We start from the raw sequence: 23,411 nt of genomic DNA on the forward strand, positions 1-23,411 counted from the left end.
TGTCAAGTTGTTACAATTGCAGGTATCGTAAATAGTATATACATCCAGTACATCGATAGAGCGATCCGCGTCATGTTATAATTAACAATAAACTTATTAAGTTTTTCGATACTGTGATCGCCTCGAACCGTAATGCTGTCATTTATACACATTATCGTACGTCGATCAACAAGTCATATTTCATGAATCCGCATTATTATTGCATAATATTATTACACGATTTATATGCAAATTAGACGAATTCCGGTGCAATTCGTGCTACATGCTAAACTCATGGCAGAGTAACTGCAAACACGTTAATCCTACGTATCCACATATACACACGTATGAAATATAATTTCCTACATTTACATTGCGCATACCCCGCTCGCGACTTCCGTATTAAATTCAGGAGACGTATGTAGGAAATTTTCTCCCGCCGTTTTCATAGGTTAACGTAGGCGAAATGTTAATTGGAACTCCATAAAATTACGCGGGAATGCACTACGTGTGGACGATACTGCCTTATGTAAAATTAATGTGGCGCAATTCATTTTTAACGTTTAATTGTCTATACAGGCAGCCAGCGATATGCATAACGAAAAAACAATTTAATATTTGTTTTATTCTTACGTCTTTATTCTTGATTGCATGGAAAGAATAATTTTGTTGCAAGATTTCGCGGGACATAAATTTGAAAATAATTTTGTTGGAAATTCAAACTGGTTGCTAGAATAGAAAAATTTTTACAGCGTTGCTCATCATTTTTTTAATTTCCAACATAATTATTTTAATTATCCAACAAAATTACTTTTAGATCCCTTTCCAGCAAAATTGTTCTTTCTACATGAAAAATTATAGTTACCCAATTTGCGTTATGTCCACCTTTAATAATTTCTTTTATGCTTAAAAATGAAATATACTAAATTATATTTTATTGTAATTTTTGTAATTTAAGATAAATTAGTAATTGCCTTGAACTGACTTGCATCCTTCTCTATCAATGCAATTCATAGTGCTTGCAAGAAGCGCTGGTGGTTTGTTTTGCGCAAGCACAAAGACTCAAATCCCATGACATATGCAGTGTGGAAGAAAGGGATGTAGTGTGGTGAGTACCGAGGCACGTTAACGTCAACCTATGTACGTAAAGGACATAATCTCCAAGATTTTTATACGTCAGCCTGTGGCTCTTTATACAACCATGTGTGGTAGTATACTTTTAACTTGAATATCCGACGGTGTCATCGCTTTAAAATGAGCTTACGAAGAGACACATCGCTTAGCGAACAGGCAGAACGAGGTCTCGGTAAACGGGATCGAGCGTGGTATCGAAGATTACGACGATGAGGCTGACGATAATGAGTCGGATATTGGATAGGCTTCAATAACGTTGCAATCATCCGACGCGTTCTCCAGGATCGTTCAGGGCACGCGCCATCGTTCTTCTCCTAGTAGAACGCAAACAGCTACGGTGTCCAATTTGATGCGCAAGTAACGCGTTAATGCACGGAAGTTACCTGTGTAAAGTGGAAAGTGATGGAATTACGTGCGATATATTGGGAATGGTAATACGAACGGTAATGGAAGTAAATCTAATTTACACGGTGAGTTGTACACCAGACGTTTTCAATGAACTAATTTTGTGTGAAATATATTATGTGTAATAATATTGTGCACTGTCAACTTTTTTATCGAGTTTTGGATTTAGATTATAATATTTCAGTATTAATATCATTGATCGAAGTAAAGAATCCAGATGCATAGATATACCGTTTAATTTAAAGTACAAACATAACGAGAAAAAAGTTTTTAAGTAAATATCGTTAAATTTAAATTAAAAAGCTTTATATACACTTTTGTTTTATTTTATGCAATACGTTAATGATAATTTTTATCCGATATATGTATACTAAAGTATAATAAATATTTATCTCTACATTCTCTAAATTTTTGAAAGTGAAATCACACTTAAAACATGGAGAAGTACTCCAATCAGTAAAAATACTGCCATTTGGAATGGAGTGATATTTTACTTTTCATAAATTAAGATGAATATTTAATTCAAACATAGAATATTAGTGAGTGTATTTGCTTAAAGTACATAAAACATCAATCAAATTGACTAATATGAGAAACCAGGATAATCTAAAAAGATATTTAAACTTAGTAGGTATATGTAAATTCTTGTTAGCATTTTATCTCTGGAAGAAGTATTTCCGTATAATATCGATTCAACAAAATTCAGCGTCGACACGACAACAAAATGATTCGTTTATTAAACTTCTTGCTTGATACATGTTTCTAATTGTTACACTGACGTAGAACAGATTTACTCCTTATTACGAATGAAAATATTTATATATTCATTTTATGACACAAAGTGGAAGAATTTATTCCATATAAATGAAAAGTCACTTCAACTTGAGCGATTCAGTAATCACTTCATTTTTCAAATAAAAAGAATGTCACTCCAACATATTTAGAGAGTCTATATATAGGTAACGCAATCAATCTTATATATATTTTCTAATAATATTTTTACACTAGTTCTCAAAAAGAAAGTCATAACAATATCATAAGGACATCATCATGACCTCATTTGTCACGTATAAGTTCATTTTTAAGTATTAAATAATGTCATGATGACGTCCTATGACATTATTATAACTTAATTATAACTGTGTGTTCTACCTGGATTACTCCTTAAGTGATTCTTTTTTGTTCGTTAATTATTAGAAAATTTAAAAAATTTCGATTACGTTATTCCATCGTTTTATCAGCCAGGACTAGGGATGACCAAATAGACGCTGACCGCATCTTTCCTCCGGATTGACCCACTTTGAAACAGTACCACCAATTCCCCTGCTTCGTCGTTATCGCTACCACGAAGAGGGATTTGTTTGTCGGCCGATAACTTTTACAGACGAGACTCCATTTGGACCGCAACTAACTTTCCAATCGGTGTTTACCTTGATACGTGCACCCGTTCCCCCTTAGTATCCGATGAGTTCGCCACATCAGCCAACTTTCGAATTTCCTGTGGACGCAGGAAGTTCTTCGCAATTTTGAAGTTGTCGCTGACAATTGAGAGAACGATTTCTATGTTGGGTAAGTCGCGGGAACACGCCGGTGTCCGACCTAGCGCAAACTACGCGGGATGAATCGAGAATATAAAGTGAGTCCAAGAATGGATAATAGAAATGGCACAGCGTAAGAGAAATGTGAAAGAACCCTCTGCACTGTTTTATATGCTGCTTTTATTAAATAATAATATGTGCTGCTCAATTTATGATATTACCATACACAATTAAAATAACTTCCATCTATAATTTTGTATATGTTTTGTAATTTTATTTATGCACGTTAGTTAATCTTCAAAGTCCCACAGTAATTGATTCACAAAGAATTTAATGTGATATTAAAATGATTTCGATTTCATGTTTAGTAGAAAAATATTCCTTGACATAAATTATTTATATATACGATACAAGATATGTGTGCAATATCGATCAATGCTGAGTAATTAATGGAAGGCGTTATGCATTCATACCTGTGTTTATATATTGATATTCACTTACTAGAAAGAATATCTAAATTCAGTGAAAATATTGAAGTAACCTCTTGATTTTATTTCTTCCTCTTGATCCATCAATTAACTAAATAAAGATTATAATCAAGATTATATGAATAATAAGTATTTGCATCTAATGCATCTCTCTATCATGATTATATAATTTACACGAATTAAAGTGTACAATTAATTTATAAACATTGCTTTTATTGGTTAATTATCCGTTAATTCTAGTTACTCTGCAACTTTCTGTCCAAACAACAGGTTTTAGCAAAATTTCCAGTTAATTAAAACTTCGGACTACATAATGGACTGTCAATTAAAGCGTGACGTTAATCCATTCGTGGTTGCGTGTTTTTTAGTTAGCAACCAGCGAGAGTTTTCCTTCGCAAAACAGAAAAGCCTCAGAAACATAAATTACTTCACAAATGTGTACTTGTAACTATTACTACTCTGTCTGTATGCCAGTCATCAAGGATTAATTACTGTAAACTTATAATTATGAACGTGTTGACTTATGGCAAGATAAACAGCCAGCGAATCGCTGAAACAGTCTCAGTTTAACTGTTAATCCGTAATTGCTTGATATGTATCTGAATATACGTAAGATAAAAATTGCCAGTGTTGCATATTAACACAATTAAATTCCTACAATTTTTTTTAAACAGGACGTACAGTAGTCTCGCTTTAAGTTTGCTCAATCTGCACGAATTGAAACCTCTCTCCTGTCCGTGGCAGCGTTAATCCATTCACTGGCTGCTATACGCGAGCGAGAAACGACACGCAGGCTCAATATTGCAAAACGCCGGTGGATAACGCTCGAAGCGATATTGACCGGTTCTCCAGCGGTGATACGTGGCGAAACGACTGTTCGGCAGCGACCGGAATGAAAATTTCAGAAGCGGATGCGCACAACGACACAATAGAGATCAAGGTACGAAGAAGAAAAAGGAAGAGAGGACGATTCGCTGGTGTGCGTGCTCTCGTGCCAGCGATACCTACCAAAAAGAGACGGAAAGGGCATTGGAAAATAAAAGCAAAATGAGCCAGACCGGAAGCGAGATCGACGAAGAGAAGCAGCTAGCCGTGCACCATTCGCGAAATCCGCCGCAAACGCCTGTCATTTCTCGTATCGAACGTTGCCTTACTCCATACAAAATAACGTCACTAACAATTTCTAGATTAGAATAGTTAATAGAATAGTTAATGGAAATTATTAATAAAAGTGTATAATTTATAACAAAATTTAAGTCATCTTCTAATATATCTCTAACTAGATTCATACATTTACAACTAGAATCGATTCCTCTGATTTCTCATTATGTCCGCTGCATGAAGATCACGTGTTTATTACTTTTCTAAATTTGGGACATGCGAATGTCTACTTGTTCAAATAAATAAAAAGACAATAAATTTTAAGCAACATTTTTTAAACATTTCTTACGTCACGGATTAAAAATCAATAATATCTTTAAATACTGATTTGAACGCTGATATCCTGAAATGCTGTAAAATAATAAATATTAAATTTGTTCGTATCGGTAATTTCACACGAGCTGTTATTCTTCGTTTTTCGTAAGTGTAAACAAACTGTCTTCATGTTATCCGTGTCGGGAAATTCGCGTTGCATCGAATAGAGCGCGAGACGACCTGCCTTGACGAGGCTTGCTTGGTTGTAGTTTAATGAATAATAAGCGAGTGCGAGATACACAGGCTGTCGAGAGATCCTATCGGAGCCACTGTCAACATCCAACTAATATCACGTACAACGTGACGGGTTAATTGGAACGGACTTTGGGCTCTAAGGAGTATTTTGTGGGACCTAAATCGCGTTCTCGTAGTAGCCAATGACTTCCGGCATCGCGTCTCTTTAGTAGCGACTCGCAGCTTCCGTTTTTCCTTCCGCTTTGAGGGTCGCATGGTAACCGACGACCTAAAAGAAGAAAGAACGCATCACATGACTTGAGGGAATAGAACGGTGGCATTTAGATTTTGTTTTCGTCGTGTGATTTATGCTGCTCGCGTGCAACTTCTTACGCGCGGTATATCGGTTTTCCTCCCATTGCGACGATACATCATCGCTATGCGTTGAACATAAGTAGACATTTGGCGAAAAGCGAGATCTTGTTTATCCGAGACGGTCATTGTTATTTCAACGTGCAGATATCGATCGTACATTGCGATGCATGATATCGCATTTGTTATTCACGATATCCCTGCATCTTTAATAAATTGTACAACTTTGAATAGTTACGTGGCAAAGTTACGTAAATAAAGTGATATGTTAAATAAGTAATCTTCTGTAAAAGTTGATATTAAAGTAGAAAAATTATTAAAGCCGATAGAATTAAGTTAATTAATCGAGAAAGATACAACGTGAACATAAATGGATATACCTAGCTTGTTATCAATTGAATTGACCATGTTCTGATCATAGATAGTAAATAGGAGTCTAGTAAATTGGCAGACGATTCCCAAATTGATAGATTATGATTAATCGCGTATTGATCCGAAACTAATTAGCAACGAATTTTTCAAGGCATTCGTCGCGTCAACGCGCTGAACGCGAAGTAAAGCAAGGAGGAAAGCGTTATTGAAAATGATAAACGATGTTTGCCACGAGGAGGGTGGTTTTTGTCGGCCGCCAGATCCAAAACATATGGAGAATCGTTATAACCACGTGGACTATAAATGCGGCTGATACAATCATTGTCTTGTTCCACTTGATGGTCGAAATGTACCTATAACATAAATTTTCTTAAGATCGCAAATGATTATTATAACCTTTAGAAACTCCATATTATTAATTATAATTACATCCTGTTGCGTAATATATTTCTCACGCGTGTTTATCAATTTTTGTCGGAATAATTTGGCGCATAAGTACGTACTCGCATTGCCATTCTTTATAAAAATTTAATACATGCGGAGAGATGTGTCGCCAGAGTAAATTAACAAATACATTTTATGTCTCTCTTGTCGCAGATATGTATCAGAGTGCTGCAAGAAAGTAGGAATCCGTGTTTTAGTGGACGCGCTTTACAGATACGACTATTCTTCCGAGATTAAGTACTAATAAAAACGAAGATGAGACGGTGAGCTGGTGTAATAATCAAGCGAGATTAAAACTTTTATATCCCGCGGCGAATAATTATAAAAGATGAAATGCGCTTTTGTACGCGAAGATTACCGAGCGATAGAAACGTTTATTTGTTTAATCCACTTTAAGACACCAGTTTACCTAAATTCTACTTTCTTCTTTAACAAAGTTACTAGTGTTCGGTGTTACTACTAGTGTTACTACTAGAACGAAGCAATTGCGTAACTCCGACACATGCTTCGCAAGCGTAAAATTTTCTTCGTGGCTGGTTTACAAACGTTGCGAATAAATGCTCGCGAGGTATACCGTACGAACTCTTTTGCAGTGCTAATAGCTTTAACGCAATCTATGTAAATCATAATATAAACTGTTACGTTTTATTGCGCGTCGTAACTTTTCTCATCATAGATACCTGAAGAAATGTAATTTATTACGCACGATCGTAAATGTTAACGCGCAGTTTTTCTTCATAGGTTTTTGATATCAGCGTCGGTATAGAATAAATGGTACCTACATTAGGTCGTGTTTTATTACGCGCGTAATGCAAATTATGTAATAACGTTATGTAATAAATTATTACTTATTAATTCTGTAATTTCGAGATAATATATAAAAGTAAGAACAGAAATAAGGCTTACTAAATTTGAAATAATTTAACAAAATTGTAATTTAACACTACTGCTTATTAATATCTTTACATATATTGTAATATTTTGTTTGATTGTAATGCAATGTGATAATATTTTGTTTAATACAGCAATCTAGGAAATTTAATACATACGGAGATTTTATTTAGAGGAAAGAGGGGAAAGCAAATTAGAATTGAGGTTTTTGAATTTGGGGGAGGTAATCGAATGATATGGATTATTGAATTTGTTTTGTTTTATATTATTATTTTTAATTAATTACTAGCAGGTAAAAAAAGATCACACATATTTAATTTACTAATTTACTTCATTTTTCTCTTAAAATTGTAAACTAATTCTTCAAACTGAAAAAATTTAAGTTGATAACACTAGCCATTTGGATTCTCAGAAAGTTTTTCTATAACTTTCATCTCCACTTCTTTTTTCCTTTTCAAAACTAATTTCTTGTGAATACTCATTAAGTATGGTCTCCGTTTAAGCAGTTTTAATTATTATTCTTGTTCTTTAAGATTTAGAAGGGCTTCTCCCGGTCCACCCTTAGCTACATCCACGATATATCATGTTTAAAAGTTTATATCTATTTATAATAAAATTGGTTTTTGACAAAGAAAATTATTCTGCCTTTAATTTTCCGCGCACATACAATTTCTAATTTCGTGAAAATATTGGAAAAGAACCATCTGATCATTAAGTAAGTACCAATCGTGCACTGCCAAGTGATTGGACGCCTGGCAAAAATAGAAAACGACGAGATCTGTTCCTTATCGATCGGCCAGGTACACCGGCTAATGGCGAGAAAGTGGAAATCGTTGAATGCCTTTACCGCCTCCCGGGCTCTTCGGACTTAATTTCGTAATGCAGACTGGTGCGCGCAACACCGGTATATAAGAATCAGGAATAGCGTGGAAACAGCGGGAGGATGAAGCAACGCGGTAACGAGATGCTGTCGCGCCGCGAGAATATTTCATCGGATCGTTGTTCCTCGCCGAACGTATCTCGGCTTGCTACGTGCTTAACGACCGTGCGTCAAAGAGCCTCCATCACGAAGTACATCGCTAAGTATATACGGGAACTATATATCGTGCTTCGCACGAAACTTAGTAGTTCGACAACCAGAGGAAATGTTCGCTCGCGCAATCGCGACGTTGCGCATAAAATCGAATTTATACGGTTCGCCCTTGATGGATCATTGTAAGACTAATGATTCGCTTAAATCTTTCACCGAGATATTGCAGTTTTAAAGGATGGAAAAGATAATTTTGTGAAGAATGAGAAATTTATCATTTTCTTTTTAATGTCAAGTGCCATTGAATGCAATTCACAATCAGTTAGATCAAACGAGAGTTTCTCCCACTTGGCAATAATAGTTTTGCATCGGCGGAATTGTAAGAGCATCTGGAAGGTGGTGGTATCTAATTCTGGGCGAGATGCTGGCTCGTGCAATCAACCGCGCTGTCTTAAATAATGTAGCCGGATGCGTATTTCCTCGGGTAATACGATTAAGAAGTTTACGCGCCATTCTTGCGGGGACTTCTGGCGTTTCGCTGTAACATTACTTTTTAACTTTTTCCCGCGTAATTACTCTCTCGCTCCGCGGATGAAATTTTAATGCCGGCCGCGGATCTCGAGATTGGAAGTGACGGGCGAGAATGCAGCGCGCGTACTTGAGTTTTGCGTCGATAAATAAAGCTGGCGCCGCGCGATCCGCGTAAATAAAATTACAATCCGTTATTGTGGCGCGTTGAGTCGTTAAGAACCGTGATGTTGTAATCATACCCACGTATTGCGAATGCAAACTGATCGCGTGAGCGGAATCTATCTCTTGAAAAATTACTCTTGGATCATACAATTTGCTTACATGAGTAAAAGCAAGTTTCTTTGCACTTGCTTATCGAAGTAAATGTCCTACATTGTGAGAATTTGTATCAGATGTGAACGATAACTTTTCAATCTTGGGATGTTATTATAAAACTGTAAACTATATTAAATAAGTCTTCTTCTTAAAAAGAAAAATTTGAACATAAACAAATTATTAGCTGAAGGAATAAAATAGCATAATTGTTTCATTAATAAAACGTTTAAGACGAATAGAATTTGTTTAAACAAATATAGTAAAATTAATTAACTAAAACATTGTGTATAATTAATATTATTAATTAATTAATTGAGATTCTTCCCAATTATAATAACTAATATACTGCGTTAATAACATTTATTTTGCATTGTTTAATACCAAAATTACGTTTCTTACTCACTAAATGAATTAAATGAATTATTATAAAATAAAAAAGTGCTAAAAAACCAAATATTTCATATAGAGAACATAATTATTAAAAAAATTTCAGAATCTCTCTCTTATCTCTTATACAAGAAATATCAATCTAAAAGCGGAATAACTCTCGGTAGCGTTATAACTTAAATATTAAAAAGATCAAACCGGTTTTATTCATCAGAGGAGCTTCTCTATTGTAGTGCAGATAAGAGTAAAATTAACCAGATAAAATCTCATTCGGTGCTGAAAGGAATGAAAGTCAAGACACATAACCGAAGGTATACGTGCTTTGATATTCGCCGAAGTTACCACAGTTTCTTCGATGTAGTTCGAGTTAGAGTGGCTGGGAAGAAAAGGAGGAAAACGACGAAAGCTACGAAAGCCGTCAAGGGGAGCTTTAGTTTCCCCAAGCTTACGGTTGCCTTTCATTCCTTCTCGTAGGTCGTCGATCGCGCCGCGCAGTGTTGAGCTGATACCGGACATAGTCCCGTTGTTCCAGCAGGACGCTTTCGGCGGTGTTATTTTTCACATGGTCCCGGGGAAAAAGTTTGATCGTTCCAACCGGTCAAATAAATTGTCTGCGGAAATGCTCACGGCCATCGTCCAAGCTTCTTCCACCAACCCCGCAGTAGACACCACCCTTCCGTTTTTTTTTCTCCTTTTCCTAAAAGCTCTTCGCCACAGTTATGAGAACAAATTAATACAGGCGTCACTTCTAACAGACTCGAAGGCCTGTTAAAGGTTTCCGATAACGACGATGACGCGATACCGCATCCATGGAAACGCTTCCCAATAGGAGAAGCAGCAAGGAAGTTTCTCTTCCTTCGTCGGTTTCTCCGTCGCGACTTTGCGCGAGTTGTCGATCGTGAGTTTTTACACGCGGAAGTTCGCGCCCGACTAAGTGATAGCAGCCCTAATAACGTTTTTAACGTCGCCCAAAGTTGCGAAGTTGAACGTGGAAGCATCATGCGGCCCCCGCTCAATACAACACCCTCTCGGAAACTATTAATCCCATAATGTCGGAATTTTATTTCTTTAGATACGGAGAGCCAAGTTGTAAATCAATTCCCGATTGTTAAGGGAATTAAAGAATAAATTACGAGAAACGAATAGAGTTGGCAAACTTTCTGACGCTTGTCTGGTTTTCTCGAACAATAAACCCTTTTTGCACGCCTAATACGAAGTTAAACATAATTACGAAGTTTAAAGAGAAGCAAATTCTAAATAAACAGAAGATAACATTCCAAAGATATTGGAATAAAGAGATGAGAAGCGGCGACGTGTAACGGTCTTAAAACCAACGATCGTTACAGGATTTTACATTTTTGTGCCTCGCGAACACGTTGCGTCGTGCATTAATCGTGAAATGAAACGGGTGGAAAGCGTCGACGTGACCATAAGCCCAAGTCCATGGAAAAAAATGTAAAATTCCGTCGACGCGGCGAATGTCACGGCACAGAGTATCGCCGTCAACGTCGACGTTGCGCACACGTGGAAACGGGCCACGACGAATATTTGAATAAATAAATATTAAATAGTCCAAGGGGTGTAGGGGAGCGGAGGGTGCTACAGAGGGTTGAGAGACGTCTATCGATCCTCACAATTTGTCGCGGTGAAAGTACGCGTAGTGTCGTCAGGACGCAAAAATGAAGTATAAAAAAACGTGAAGTACTTTTGTAAAGAACTGAAAGTATTTTCGTTGGATAAATACACGAAATGTCTAATTAATCGAGCACTACTATAAATAGAAAAATTGGGATCACTTTGATATTAATAATGCATAATCAGGAATAAATTAATAATGATTACACATGTTCCGTATATTTGTTGTAAACTGCGACAAATAAGCTACCAAGCCCAAAGTTTTAATCATCATATTCAGTATACTTTTACTTCCTTGGTGTTTTTTTTCCTTTTTGTTATCGTAAACTTTAACGTTTGTCTTCAAGCAGATCACGGGCACACTCGTATTTCGAATTTAAATTGGAACAGCTGCTATTTCACTTCCAGTGCATTAACTGTGCGCTGTTCGGAGACGAGTTGACGGCAAAGCTTTTACGCTGGATATTTTGCATGATTTTACGTGTCGGCGGATTCCCCATGTAATAACCGCAAGCCCGCGCAAATTTTAATTACACATTCACAGCAGGATAAACTACTCTCCTTTAAAAAAAAAGCCGTGAAGAAAATAAATAAATCGTGGGTGAACAGATTCTTGCTTTAGCTCATAATATTTGCAGCAAAGAGATATATGTATATCGAGTCAAATGTTACGTATATAAGACTAATGCATTGATTGTTCGTGTAACTAATTATATGTCAATGTTTATAATGTTTGACATTTTGTATCTTACTGAATTACTTTCCAGTCATTCGATAGAATTGAGAAATATTACTATTTGTATTTACTGCTGCTAATTAACGAAAATATGCAATAAAACAGGAAACGTAATTACATTATATAATTACTAACGTGCAAGCTATATAACATACAGCATAAGTAAATTAAATTTTTTTAACTCAAAGTAAAACCAAAATTAGATCTGTTGCGTAAACGACAACATATTTATTAGTGGAAAACCGTTGCATCAACCTTAAACATTGTAACGGTCAATGTTTTTCGCTAGAACTGCCAAAGGTAATTCTTTATCCATCCTTATTTTCGGTTAGAGAATAGTTTTATTTTGTGATATTATTTATCTTATTAAAATTATTTATATTATATTTATATATTTTTTATATTTTGTATATCTAATATAAAAAGGATAAAAATAAAAATTATTAATGGAGCCATAATGGCACTATCAGCCGTTCTAGTGTTGAATTGATTTACCTCTATTTTAACTGAAAAATGTTTCTTTACTTTTTTCTTTTTGTTACACAAATATGTTTCAAGAAAAAACGTTAATTATTTAAAATGCGATATTGTTTCAATTGTGTAATTTTTATGTAACTTTATATTATTACAGAATGCTTGTATTCTTACAGTTTAAATAGTGCTTCTAACAAAATGATTGATAGTATTACAATGCAAAAACGCAACCAATACAGACATATGTAACCTGTTCTGGTTTTCTTCGACATTATCGAATTCGCATTACAGCGTTTGCGAAAAACGCGTTAGAGGTATTACCGGATCTGCGGTAAAAGCACGATAGGATATCGATTCTAACTCCGAGTGACTCGGCCGTTGCATCCAGTATTGATCACTCAGGAATAAACATAGTATGCGCGTCTGCACTGGAAAATAGCATATTCATAAGTACGGCACTACACAACCGGTGTCTTTGAGCATATAGAGATGGAAAAATATGCTAGGCAAAAAATATATATGGAGTATATAATTGCCGACAATAACTCTCTGTCATGCATATATATATTACAATTTTATAATATGTATTCAGATGTAAAAATGCGGATGTAGAAAAAAATATTCTTCGCATCACAAATAGGAACACATGAATAAATCAATATGATGTAGAAAAGTAAAATAAAATATTTTTAATATTTGCGAAATAAATATTCAACTAAAAAATATTTTATTCCCTTTCCAGTCAAACATTAAAGTTTCAAAATTATTAACGTAAAATAAATTATTATTTACAACAATATGCAACTAAAATTTCTGGACAAGACCCAACTAAGATACTGGAACGTCAGGAATTGAAATATGCGTAATCAAGAGAAGAAGTACTTTGCGCACGTTCTCACGAATTGTCGATATTCGTTAAAGATATATAGGCATTCTTACTTTCCGGATGCAGCGTCGGCAGAGAGAGAGAGAGAAAGAGAGAGAGAGAGAGCTTGCGGTTCATTAAAAGTTCCAGGGCGATGCGAAAAATTCTCATCTATTAAAATTTCACTGGCGTTTCTAAGCGGGCCGGTAGCTAAAGAGACAGTTTGTGGAAGCCAGCCATCCCGCCCCGGTGCGGCGTTGCACAGTGCAGTGTCGTTCGTTTATCGCCGGCCGGCTTTTTCTTTAAATACGACTATTTACCGCGAGCTTCGCGGTTTCACGCTACGCGCTGGAACCAATTTCTCCTTTCGGTCGTTGGACCCTGTCCAAGAACTGTACCCGGCGCTTTTTGAGCGGTCGTCGGTCGCGCCACGGCACAAAAAGGAGGCTGCCAGAGTGAGAGCTCGATGAAATACCCGCGTTACGTGCTTACCGTAAGGTCGACGGTCGGATAAAGGATGCCACAGGTTGGAAATTGCAAGAACTTTTTTTATTTCCTCGCGCGGCACGTGCGATAAATGACACTGCCGCAGGCGCCAGCGCAGTTGCGGCAATGGGAAAAGAATTGCATGGAGAACTGGAAGAATCCACAGCGGAAGATTAGCTACGTTACTCTCCTCTTTGTTAGACGGAGTGAAGTGACTACGATCGCGCGAAAGGAGTGACTTATTTCTTCATTTGATATACGAGATACTCTCCAAAAATTGTTCAAAGTAAAATCTTTACGAGCGACGTATATTTCTACATTGATACTTTCGATGCAAACAAATGTACATACGTGAGACATGACACGATAAATATATCTTTCGTACAAAAATCAATTTTATTTTAAAAAGATCCATCAGCGTACTGTTTATTCGGCATGCATTCATATATTGGGGTACAAATAGCTGTATAGGTACGCAACGTAGTATATTCCGTGATGTACACGTTGTATATAGCGCGTGATACGAGCCGACTACCGGCGGAAGAAGGCATCGACCTACAGCTTTTATGAAGATAACATCTCTGCTTATGAAACATAGCTTATCTACCACCCCGCCATAGATCTTTCAGCGGGTACGGAAGCCCTCCTTGCCGCCTGTATAACTAACCACCAGCCGGGCCAGAGACCGCCTTCCATAATCCATTATAGTTTCTAAAACGGCTCGCAACCACCGGGAAAGCGCGCACCTTGGCAAGAAGCTGTTTACGAGACCGCGACGCGACCAGCGAAAATTCGCGAACACGTGTGTTCTGTGCAACCCACGCGTATCTTTGTCGGGGATGTGTACTGATGATTTACTCACATGCGAAAAGCACTGCTAGTTCTCGATGTTTTTCAGCGTCGATGTTCATTGAATCGTGGACCGTATACGCCGAGCGTCTGCGATGAATAATTGGATTGTTTTGTCCTTTTCTGTCTTTACTTTGTGACATCATATATCTTAAAGCATGCCAAGATAAAGAATAAATATCAGAATATTTCTTATCACTATTTTATCAAGTAAATGAACTTTTTTAAATTCAGATCATGTTATATTAATTTCAATGTACGAATTGAAATTATATTATCAGCTTAAATAATAAATTCAACGAAGTATTAAACAAAAACATTGCATTAATATTTATAATCGAAGAATTTTCGCATTGCACATACATGAAAAATACTTTCAGGAAGAATTTTTGTAGAATTGTTTGAAGTCTCTGGGATATATTGATCCCCTATGGAGGAATTAAAAAAGAAATTCTTAGCAGTAACATACTTTAGAACTTCCGTAAAGTATCGATAGCGCTAAAGTCTTGACACATCTTGAAAGTCTTCAAACTTTATGAAGGTCTAAGAATTTATAGCTACATGGGCACAGTAGCGTGCATTCAGGGATCTCGCGTGAACAAAAGGGCTTCAAAATCAATAATTTTGAAACTATTGGAAATATTGAAAGGTAAAAGAACGGTATAAAAACAAATTAAAAAGAGGCTAAAAAAGTCTTGAAGCTTTCTACAATTGTTACTCTTAAACTCCAATAAAACAACTTCTTATTCAGAATCTAATATTTTCAATGATACACAGAGAAAAAGATACTTAAAAATTTATTTGTAAGAAATATATTTATTTCACTGAAATAAATCTTTATTTAAATACGATGAAATAATATTTTATTCTCAGCACATAAGCTATTTTATGTTTTTACAATTAATGAGATATATTTCACAGAAATATATTTCGTCATCATAATTAAACTTTTTCATAACTAATAAATATCAAAGAAAACTTCGTAAGTAACATTTGCTTCGCAATACTTTGACATTTTTCTCTCAGTGCAATATATTAAAATGGATATTTTTCCTAAAGTATAATAGTTTCCTCATTTATTTCTAAATTACAAATTTTTTTAATTGCTTTTATATACCTACATTTACAGCTATTTTTTTGTTAATTTTATAAGAATTAAAATTTTATTTAAATATTGTTACGTCTGTTGGATTCGTTCATCGCGAGCTCTCGCGGATACTTGCGTACGCGGGAGATTCTCACGAGTAATAAACAAAATAGCGTGCATTCAGGGATCTCGCGATTTTTAAACTCCGTTTAAAAAAAATTTAACTTGAATTTATTGTATACGTTACAATATTCGGGAGAGATAGAGGAACATTCGCTGTCAGAAACGATTCACAAATATCGCTGGGAAATCGCTATTATTTAAAGGATGATGAGTTGGAACTGTTGACATGAATCGATCTTTATTTTATTCCTAATTCGAGGGATAACGACGAGATCTCCACTCGGTCGTAATAATATTAATTTAGATAATATTAAATAATATTAAAAATAATAGTAAAATATTTTTTTCTGTTAATTCTCTAACATTTAATAATACTGACTCACATACATTAAAACATTTTAGTTATTTATATTCCAGAAAATATATAATTCATTAATTTTAATATTTTTACTCATTATTTTAACCATATTTTTATGCAGGAGACTATGATATGGAATAAAACTTGATTAAGTTTCAAATCCGTCTTTATAATCATATTTAAATATTATTTGCATTCGACATTTAATTATCATTTCATTAAAAAAGAAGATATCTTGAATTAAAAATAAAGTAAATAAAATTTTTTAATTTGTATTTATTTTAATTGTAATAAATTTATATTTAAAGTAATTAGTGATTTTTCAAATATTTAACAAGCTAGATTAAGAATTTTGAGAACCGCTGCTTTATGATTCAAGACCCTATTTCCAATTTTTTGAAGTAACCTTCGCATACATTACAACTCAGTATAACGCGTACGTAAGCATCGCTTCAACATTAAATGGTCATTTCTTTCTCTTTTCGCAACGCTACACCCATCAAACCGCATTCCTCGAGAAAGTTGCAGCGCGCATCGCATACATCCAAGCAGTAGTACATCAGGATTATCTGCGAGCACGTTAATGAAAAGACGTCCGTCCGTTCACAAATGCACACGCTGTGATGAGGCCGGCAGGAAGAATGACGTTTTAAGAGGCACAGAGAAACGCGCGTTGACTTCCGATGATTAATGTGACGTTATATTGTCCGTTACATATGCCTAAACCACGGATATGCCAGTACTGCGTTTTACACGACGTAAAGAATAAACTTAAATGAGTAAGTGACGAGCAAGCAGATACATCTGGCATAAATACCTGTCAGATGTATTTTATATGGATGTTGCTTCGTAGATAAATGCGAGAATAATAGAAAGTATATTTATATCTTTATATATTTTTAGCCAGTTAACATTGACGAATAAAACCCTCGAGTTTTTTTATCCGCAATGGATTAATAATCGTTTAGTAGAGACAACTTAATTATTATAATATTTGAGAATCTATTATTATATGTAACATAGAAAGAGAGAATAGAAAGAAAAGAGAGAGAAAAAACTGAGAAATATATTAATTTCGATCAAATAAAAAATAGACACATAATTAAAAAGGTGTATAAGCTTTCATTGATTTTCCGCTGAGATATGAAGTAGTCTTTCATTTGATGAAAAATGTTCATGACAGCTCCGTACGTGTTAATCTCCTCTTCATCATATTCTTCCTAGGCTTGCAACGGAATTAAACGTGAAACGACTACGAAGATACCATAATGAAGACTGCGAGAGCCCTGCCATCGTATCGCCGGCGATTACATGAGCGCGTATTTTCTCTCGCTACGAGTTTGCCGAATGTTTCGCATATACGATGCCATCGCGCATCACTTCATCCCGGTTTTCCACGGATCGCAAGACGGGACGTGATAAATGCTCCGACACTGACATCAGAAAAATATACTCTCGTTTCTTCAACGCTCGGTGCCTCGAGAGCCTCTTATCTTATCTCTCGACTTGAGACCAACTCTTTGAGAAATGGTTTGTTTAAAAAAAAGCAGTCGTGACCGGATAATCGGATTTCTATATCGACTGTTTACTGTTTTGCTATAACAATTTCAACGCTGATCATACGTTAAACGCGTTCGTTACAAACAAGACTAATATGCAACAAGCGCGAACATAGGGTAAATAAATATGTCTCGATAGTAGGTTTTTAATTGCAATTATTTATACAAATACATTAGTAAGTACAGAGAATGAAAACGATTGCAGATTTACGTAACGTTAATGTGAGTACAATCATTGTAGTCTATTCGCCTTATAAGTCACTGATCGCTTTGTCATAAATAGAGTGCAAAAGTTATGAAACTTTACGACATTTTCCAAGTTGAAACTTATTATGGTAGTTATTTTTGAGTCCATCATTCGTTAAACCAAACAGAAACTTTTCTATTTTTTTTATTAACTTCGTCACGCAAGAGAAAGAGACAATTAATTCAAAATAACATACAAATATTTTTATGAAATAAACACTCGTATATATTACATATGTATGAAACGAATTTTTGCACTCTAATTACAAATCATTTTGCTTAATGTAATTATATATATTTTTATTATATAATTCTTTTTTCTAATATTATCAAGTGTGCAAAATCTTATATTTATAATGCTTAATTTATTCACATTTATGTTATCCAAGTCAAAATAACATGACATGATATAAAATAGGAATAAATTAATCATTTTTCTTCATCACAGTCATTATAGTTAAAATCTTAATTTTCAACTTGTTTTAACATCCGTAATTATTCCTAGACACATATATTATTGCACTAATGTCTAGATCAACTATACTGCAATAAAATGCTGTTATCTATTTGGGATCAATTTTGCTCAACATTAACATTAGATTTTATTAAATAGTCTATCTGCGTAAAAAAACAAACCTTACATACGAATCTAAATAACAAAAAGAAGTAGCAGAAATAAAACATTATTAAGCGTTTATGTCATGTGCGAGTACCACGCCTTTCGAGTACGTATGCCCGTCATATGATAACAGGGTACGAAAAGCGCAGCTATACTTTGAAAACACGGACAAGTCTTATCGAAAAATATCGTGCTATATTCTTAAAAAAAGAACAACGATAATCGCTTTACTGATTCGTCCTCGCAATATACAATCTAACAATCCGACCAGCACACACATTAGAAACATTATTAACTAGATTAAAAATCTGAGTATAACACATAATGGTTAAATACATATAAAGATAAATGCTTAAACAGGGATATTTTTCTCTTTCTTTTAGCCTATGTCACACATTTAAAACACGGCAAAGGAAAAACGATAATAAATACACAAGATATTATATAATATAACCATTATTACATGTATTTCCTTTTGCTATTATATTTTTTGGTAATTTTAAATTAAAATGCCATTTTAAATAATTTATCATAAACTCTATGATTTCTTATATTTCCTTATTTAATGTACCAAAATCTCCTAATTTTTAATTTAAAAGTTTATGATTCAAAATTTAACGTTTTATTATATTAAAATTTAATTTTAATTTAAATAGTTAGATTTAGAAATTTTAATTTAGGTTAATGTTCACGATTAAGAGAAAGAGCATTAAAACATCCTATATATTTAAAAAGAGTAGTATCTCTATAAAATTAGTTTATATATATAGAGATTTAGTTTCTTCTTAAAAATAATTGGATTATTTCTCTTAATAAACGGCAGTTGGAAGATTATTTAAAAAGTCGGAAATGTGCAAATGCGAAATATCATGAGAAAAAGTTGCCATATATCATGGCTGAGAGCACAACTTCTTTTTAATCCATTTTGGACCATGAAATTATTCCGCGAATAGTCACACGTTTCACGACGTTCTCATTAAGTAAAATTCGCAGTTTGCAAGTAAAATATACTCGGGAATAATTTCGTGTAAAAGTAATAAAAATAGTCTGATTTCTTAAGTGCTATTGCATATACGATTATAAAACGGACTAGAACGTATCTCTAAGACGAAAAGAGGCAATCACTAAGTAATTTAAAAATTAAACTCACTATCGATTCCAAAAATTTGATCGCCTGAATGATCACAAGAACATGTAATACCAAAATAAGTATTTCTATCTTATACATGTGCTGCAACCTCTCCATTAATGCGTAATAAATACGTCTGTATGCTCGTGTACTGAATTCGCTCAATTTTTCCATCGTATGATGCAGCTTAACGTGTTCGCTACATAAACGCTCTAAAAATATAAATTAATTAGTATTATTAAAGGAAAAATATTTTCTGGCTTAATTAATTAAATGCGGTATTATTATATAATTTTATGTCTATTGTGTACGATTACGATTGACTTGCATTTAAGAAAGAGAGTCTTTTTCAGCTGTTGCATATTTTGCATGCGTAATAACTTTTGTTTAAAAGTACACTTTTCTTATATACTCCATATTTTTATATGTATTCCATTTTAAAGACATAAACAAAAATTTACTAGGTAGCGTAATTTTAATTTTATTATGTTAAATTTATATTTGTAACAATCGGTACATAACATTACCTGTATCTGTATGAATCTCTTCCTCCGATGGAGGTAGGTACTTGTTCAACATAACTTCAGCAAAATCAGTAGTGTTATCAACAGTCTTCAAAATATTGATACCAGTTTCAGTTGACATGACCCTGTCGGCTTGTTGCCAGCTGTAGATACGTAGGTAGTGAACCTTATAATATGTAAGTAAAGTCATAATCCTTACTCTCTGCTTGGTTTCCCGTTTTAAATCGGTAAAAGTTTTTACCGCAGGACGGAGATGTTCAGATACCATAGATTTGGTGCGATTTAATATCTGGAAAAGAAAGAATATAAAAGATGAATGCATTTATAAATTTAAAATCAAGTAATTAAAAGAAATTGAAAAGAATAAGGGCAGTAGGAGTCAGGCGCAGAAAACGTCGCGCAAATAATACACCCATAAAGCGTAAAACTTCTTTATTCTACTAAACGCGCTTACATGTTTCGGCTCACTTTGGAACCTTCTTCAGAGACAACACAAACTAACATATATAAAATGTGAATAAAAGTTATCTTGTCATGGTGAACTCCCCATGATCACAAAGCACCATATCATAAACATTACTATTAATAATTCAAAAACCGGTTCTTGATATGTTTTTGCCAGTTAGTATCAGATACAGTATCAGACACAGATTAAATATCTCGAAAAAGACTAACTAAATCTAAAAGTGATTCACTGTATCTGATACTGACTGGCAAATATATGGTGCTTTGTGATCATGGGGAGCTCACCATGACAAGATAACTTTTATTCACATTTTATATATGTTAGTTTGTGTTGTCTCTGAAAAGGCTCAAAAGTGAGCCGAAACACAAGCGCGTTTAGTAGAATAAAGAAGTTTTACGCTTTATGGGTGTATTATTTGCGCGACGTCTTCTGCGCCTGACTCCTATTGCCCTTATTCTTTCCAATTTCTTTTGATTTATAAGGAGTCTTTGTTAGTTTGATTTGTTATACGCAAGTAATTAAAGATCCATATTGTGGATAGAAATATGTATAACCTGTTTGGGTTCTTCTTTAATTATCGGCAGGTTCCCTTCGACAAAATCAATGCCCTGGCACAATGTTTTATCCAGCGTATAAATTGGTTTCTCCATCAGTCGAGCAACTGGCAGGGACTTCTCTATCACCGTATTCAACATACTTTCAACGGTGTCAAAAGCCCAATTTACAAACGTGTTTGTGCCTTTTACACGTTCGTACACCTCTGTAGATTTATCCCACAAGTAATTCACACTGGGTATTTTACGCGCCCGATCAACAGCTTGAATTCGATATAATTGATCCGAGAGTTCTGCATCCATGGCTATAATTAAATCGAAACCTTCTTCTCATCGAATAACCTCTTGATTCTTGAGACCACACAATCTGTAACAATAAGATATTATAATTCTAACAATTAGAATTAAGTTTTTGATTTAAAAATAATTTTAATAAATGTAGCAAGACCATTGTGTGGAACTGGATAAAAATGAAATTAAATAAATTTAAACAAACATTTAAGAAAGACACAAAAGCATTATGAACTTTATGAAAGTATAAACTGTGTGCATGAATTATTTATACAAAATGCAAATTTAAAAAAGAATGAATAGTATACGAACATAGAAGCAATTGTCTTCCACTATAATATTTAAATCATTGTCAATTAAATTTCTTTACTATTGTTATTGCATTATAAGTGTCATTATTACATTAAGCATTCTATCTACAGCTCGATAATAAATACTAACTCAGATTCCATTAATACATTCTGCTATATATTGCAATTCAAGCAGGACACGCAGGCGTTCGCGAAGAAGAAGAAAAAGTTCATTTAAACACACTAAGCGAGAACTAGTATCGTGATTGGAGTACAAAGCAGTGAGCGGTAGGAATGCGCGTGGCTTACTACGACTCATTGTTCGCGTTCTCGATCGATGAAAACGTCGGAGTATAGTTATAGAAACGTACATATGCGTTTCAAGATCAATGTCACAGTTGTGAATTGACAGATGCTCCGATCGATGTGATAAAGCGAAATCGTTAGTTTGACACTTACCCGACGCGATCGTTGCGACAGTCACTGGACGCCAGCTTCCCTTCAGCTGCCCTATGGCTTTGTATTTCTCTCTCTCTTTGTTATACTTTCTCTCTCTTTTATTCTCTTTTCTCGTTGTCTCTCTCTTCAAACATCGCTGCAGTTGCACGTTGATCCCTGACTCATTTCACTATGAAATTTGTTTACTCCGACAAACGACCGCGAGTTCAATTATTTATACACTTTAACGTACTAGCGAGATTACACTATTTCCTGTCAATTTTTATCACCCGGTATTGAGTGGAAATACTGTTGTCCGCCACGAGATTACGCCGCTACTGTTATTAAGTTCTCGATAGTTCATTTCGGAGCAATCGTGCGTCGGTAAAGTGAAAACTGAAACGATCTATACACAAATAAAAATAAATTTTTAAATATATGTATACATGTATATGAAATTTTTTAGTTTTTAAATTTTTATAAATTTTGTTAAAATTTATTTATTAAATTTTATCGTAATTTATTATACTTTATCATAATTTTTTATTTAAAAAAATTTATTATAATTTATCATAATTTTTTATTTAAAAAATTTAATAATTTTGTTTTTAATTAGAAATCATTACTTGACTTTTCATTATTTCGCTAAACATATTATTATTTAAATTCGATAAATTAATCTCCAAAAAATAGACATATAAAAGATTATATCGTTCTAATTTTGATTTATTTTAAGTATTCTTATTAAAAAAAAAATTGCAATTTTGTCATTTTCATAAGATTATAGTATAATAAAAAATAGATACAGGAAAGATGTAATTCTTAGCAAACAGATAAAGAAGTAATCCTTATTTGAATGAAATAATCGCATTCTACTACAATTAATTCCTAGACTCTACTTACAAAAAATCAAATTTTGCAATTTCTAAATTCTACATTTCGAATCAATGAGGATAAATAATAATATAAACAATGTTTTCTCTAAAATTATATTTTAAAATGTGTATCTACATAATACTTTATAAAATATATGTTTGCATTTATGTCTTCCATTCACAGTTCTTCAATATGATATGTTTTACTTAAAACACATTTATATGTTATGCATTAACAAGTGTGATTCTAATAATGATGATGCATCGGTGG

At 34.1% G+C, this 23,411-nt stretch overlaps 1 protein-coding gene across 3 annotated transcripts; it reads right to left on the minus strand.

The window, feature by feature from the left end:
* Positions 1 to 5,371: 5,371 nt before the first annotated feature.
* On the minus strand, positions 5,372 to 22,641 carry LOC108724759 (lipid storage droplets surface-binding protein 2). Of its 3 annotated transcripts, none has more exons than XM_018451366.1 (5): positions 22,287 to 22,641; positions 21,247 to 21,613; positions 20,230 to 20,515; positions 19,724 to 19,914; positions 5,372 to 5,483 (listed from the first exon to the last, which is right to left on the minus strand). In XM_018451366.1, the coding sequence occupies exons 2-5, from the start codon at positions 21,547 to 21,549 to the stop codon at positions 5,421 to 5,423; spliced, it is 843 nt and encodes a 280-aa protein (XP_018306868.1). In that variant the 5' UTR covers positions 21,550 to 21,613; positions 22,287 to 22,641; the 3' UTR covers positions 5,372 to 5,420. The 3 variants fall into 3 exon arrangements, with proteins under 3 accessions (XP_018306868.1, XP_018306869.1, XP_018306870.1); XM_018451367.1 differs by lacking the exon at positions 22,287 to 22,641 and adding an exon at positions 21,979 to 22,246; XM_018451368.1 differs by lacking the exon at positions 5,372 to 5,483 and having other exon boundaries at positions 19,397 to 19,914.
* Positions 22,642 to 23,411: the final 770 nt, after the last annotated feature.

The sequence above is a fragment of the Mycetomoellerius zeteki genome, unplaced genomic scaffold, assembly GCF_001594055.1.
Source record: "Mycetomoellerius zeteki isolate Tzet28-1 unplaced genomic scaffold, Tzet1.0 scaffold31, whole genome shotgun sequence".
NCBI lineage: Eukaryota > Metazoa > Arthropoda > Insecta > Hymenoptera > Formicidae > Mycetomoellerius > Mycetomoellerius zeteki.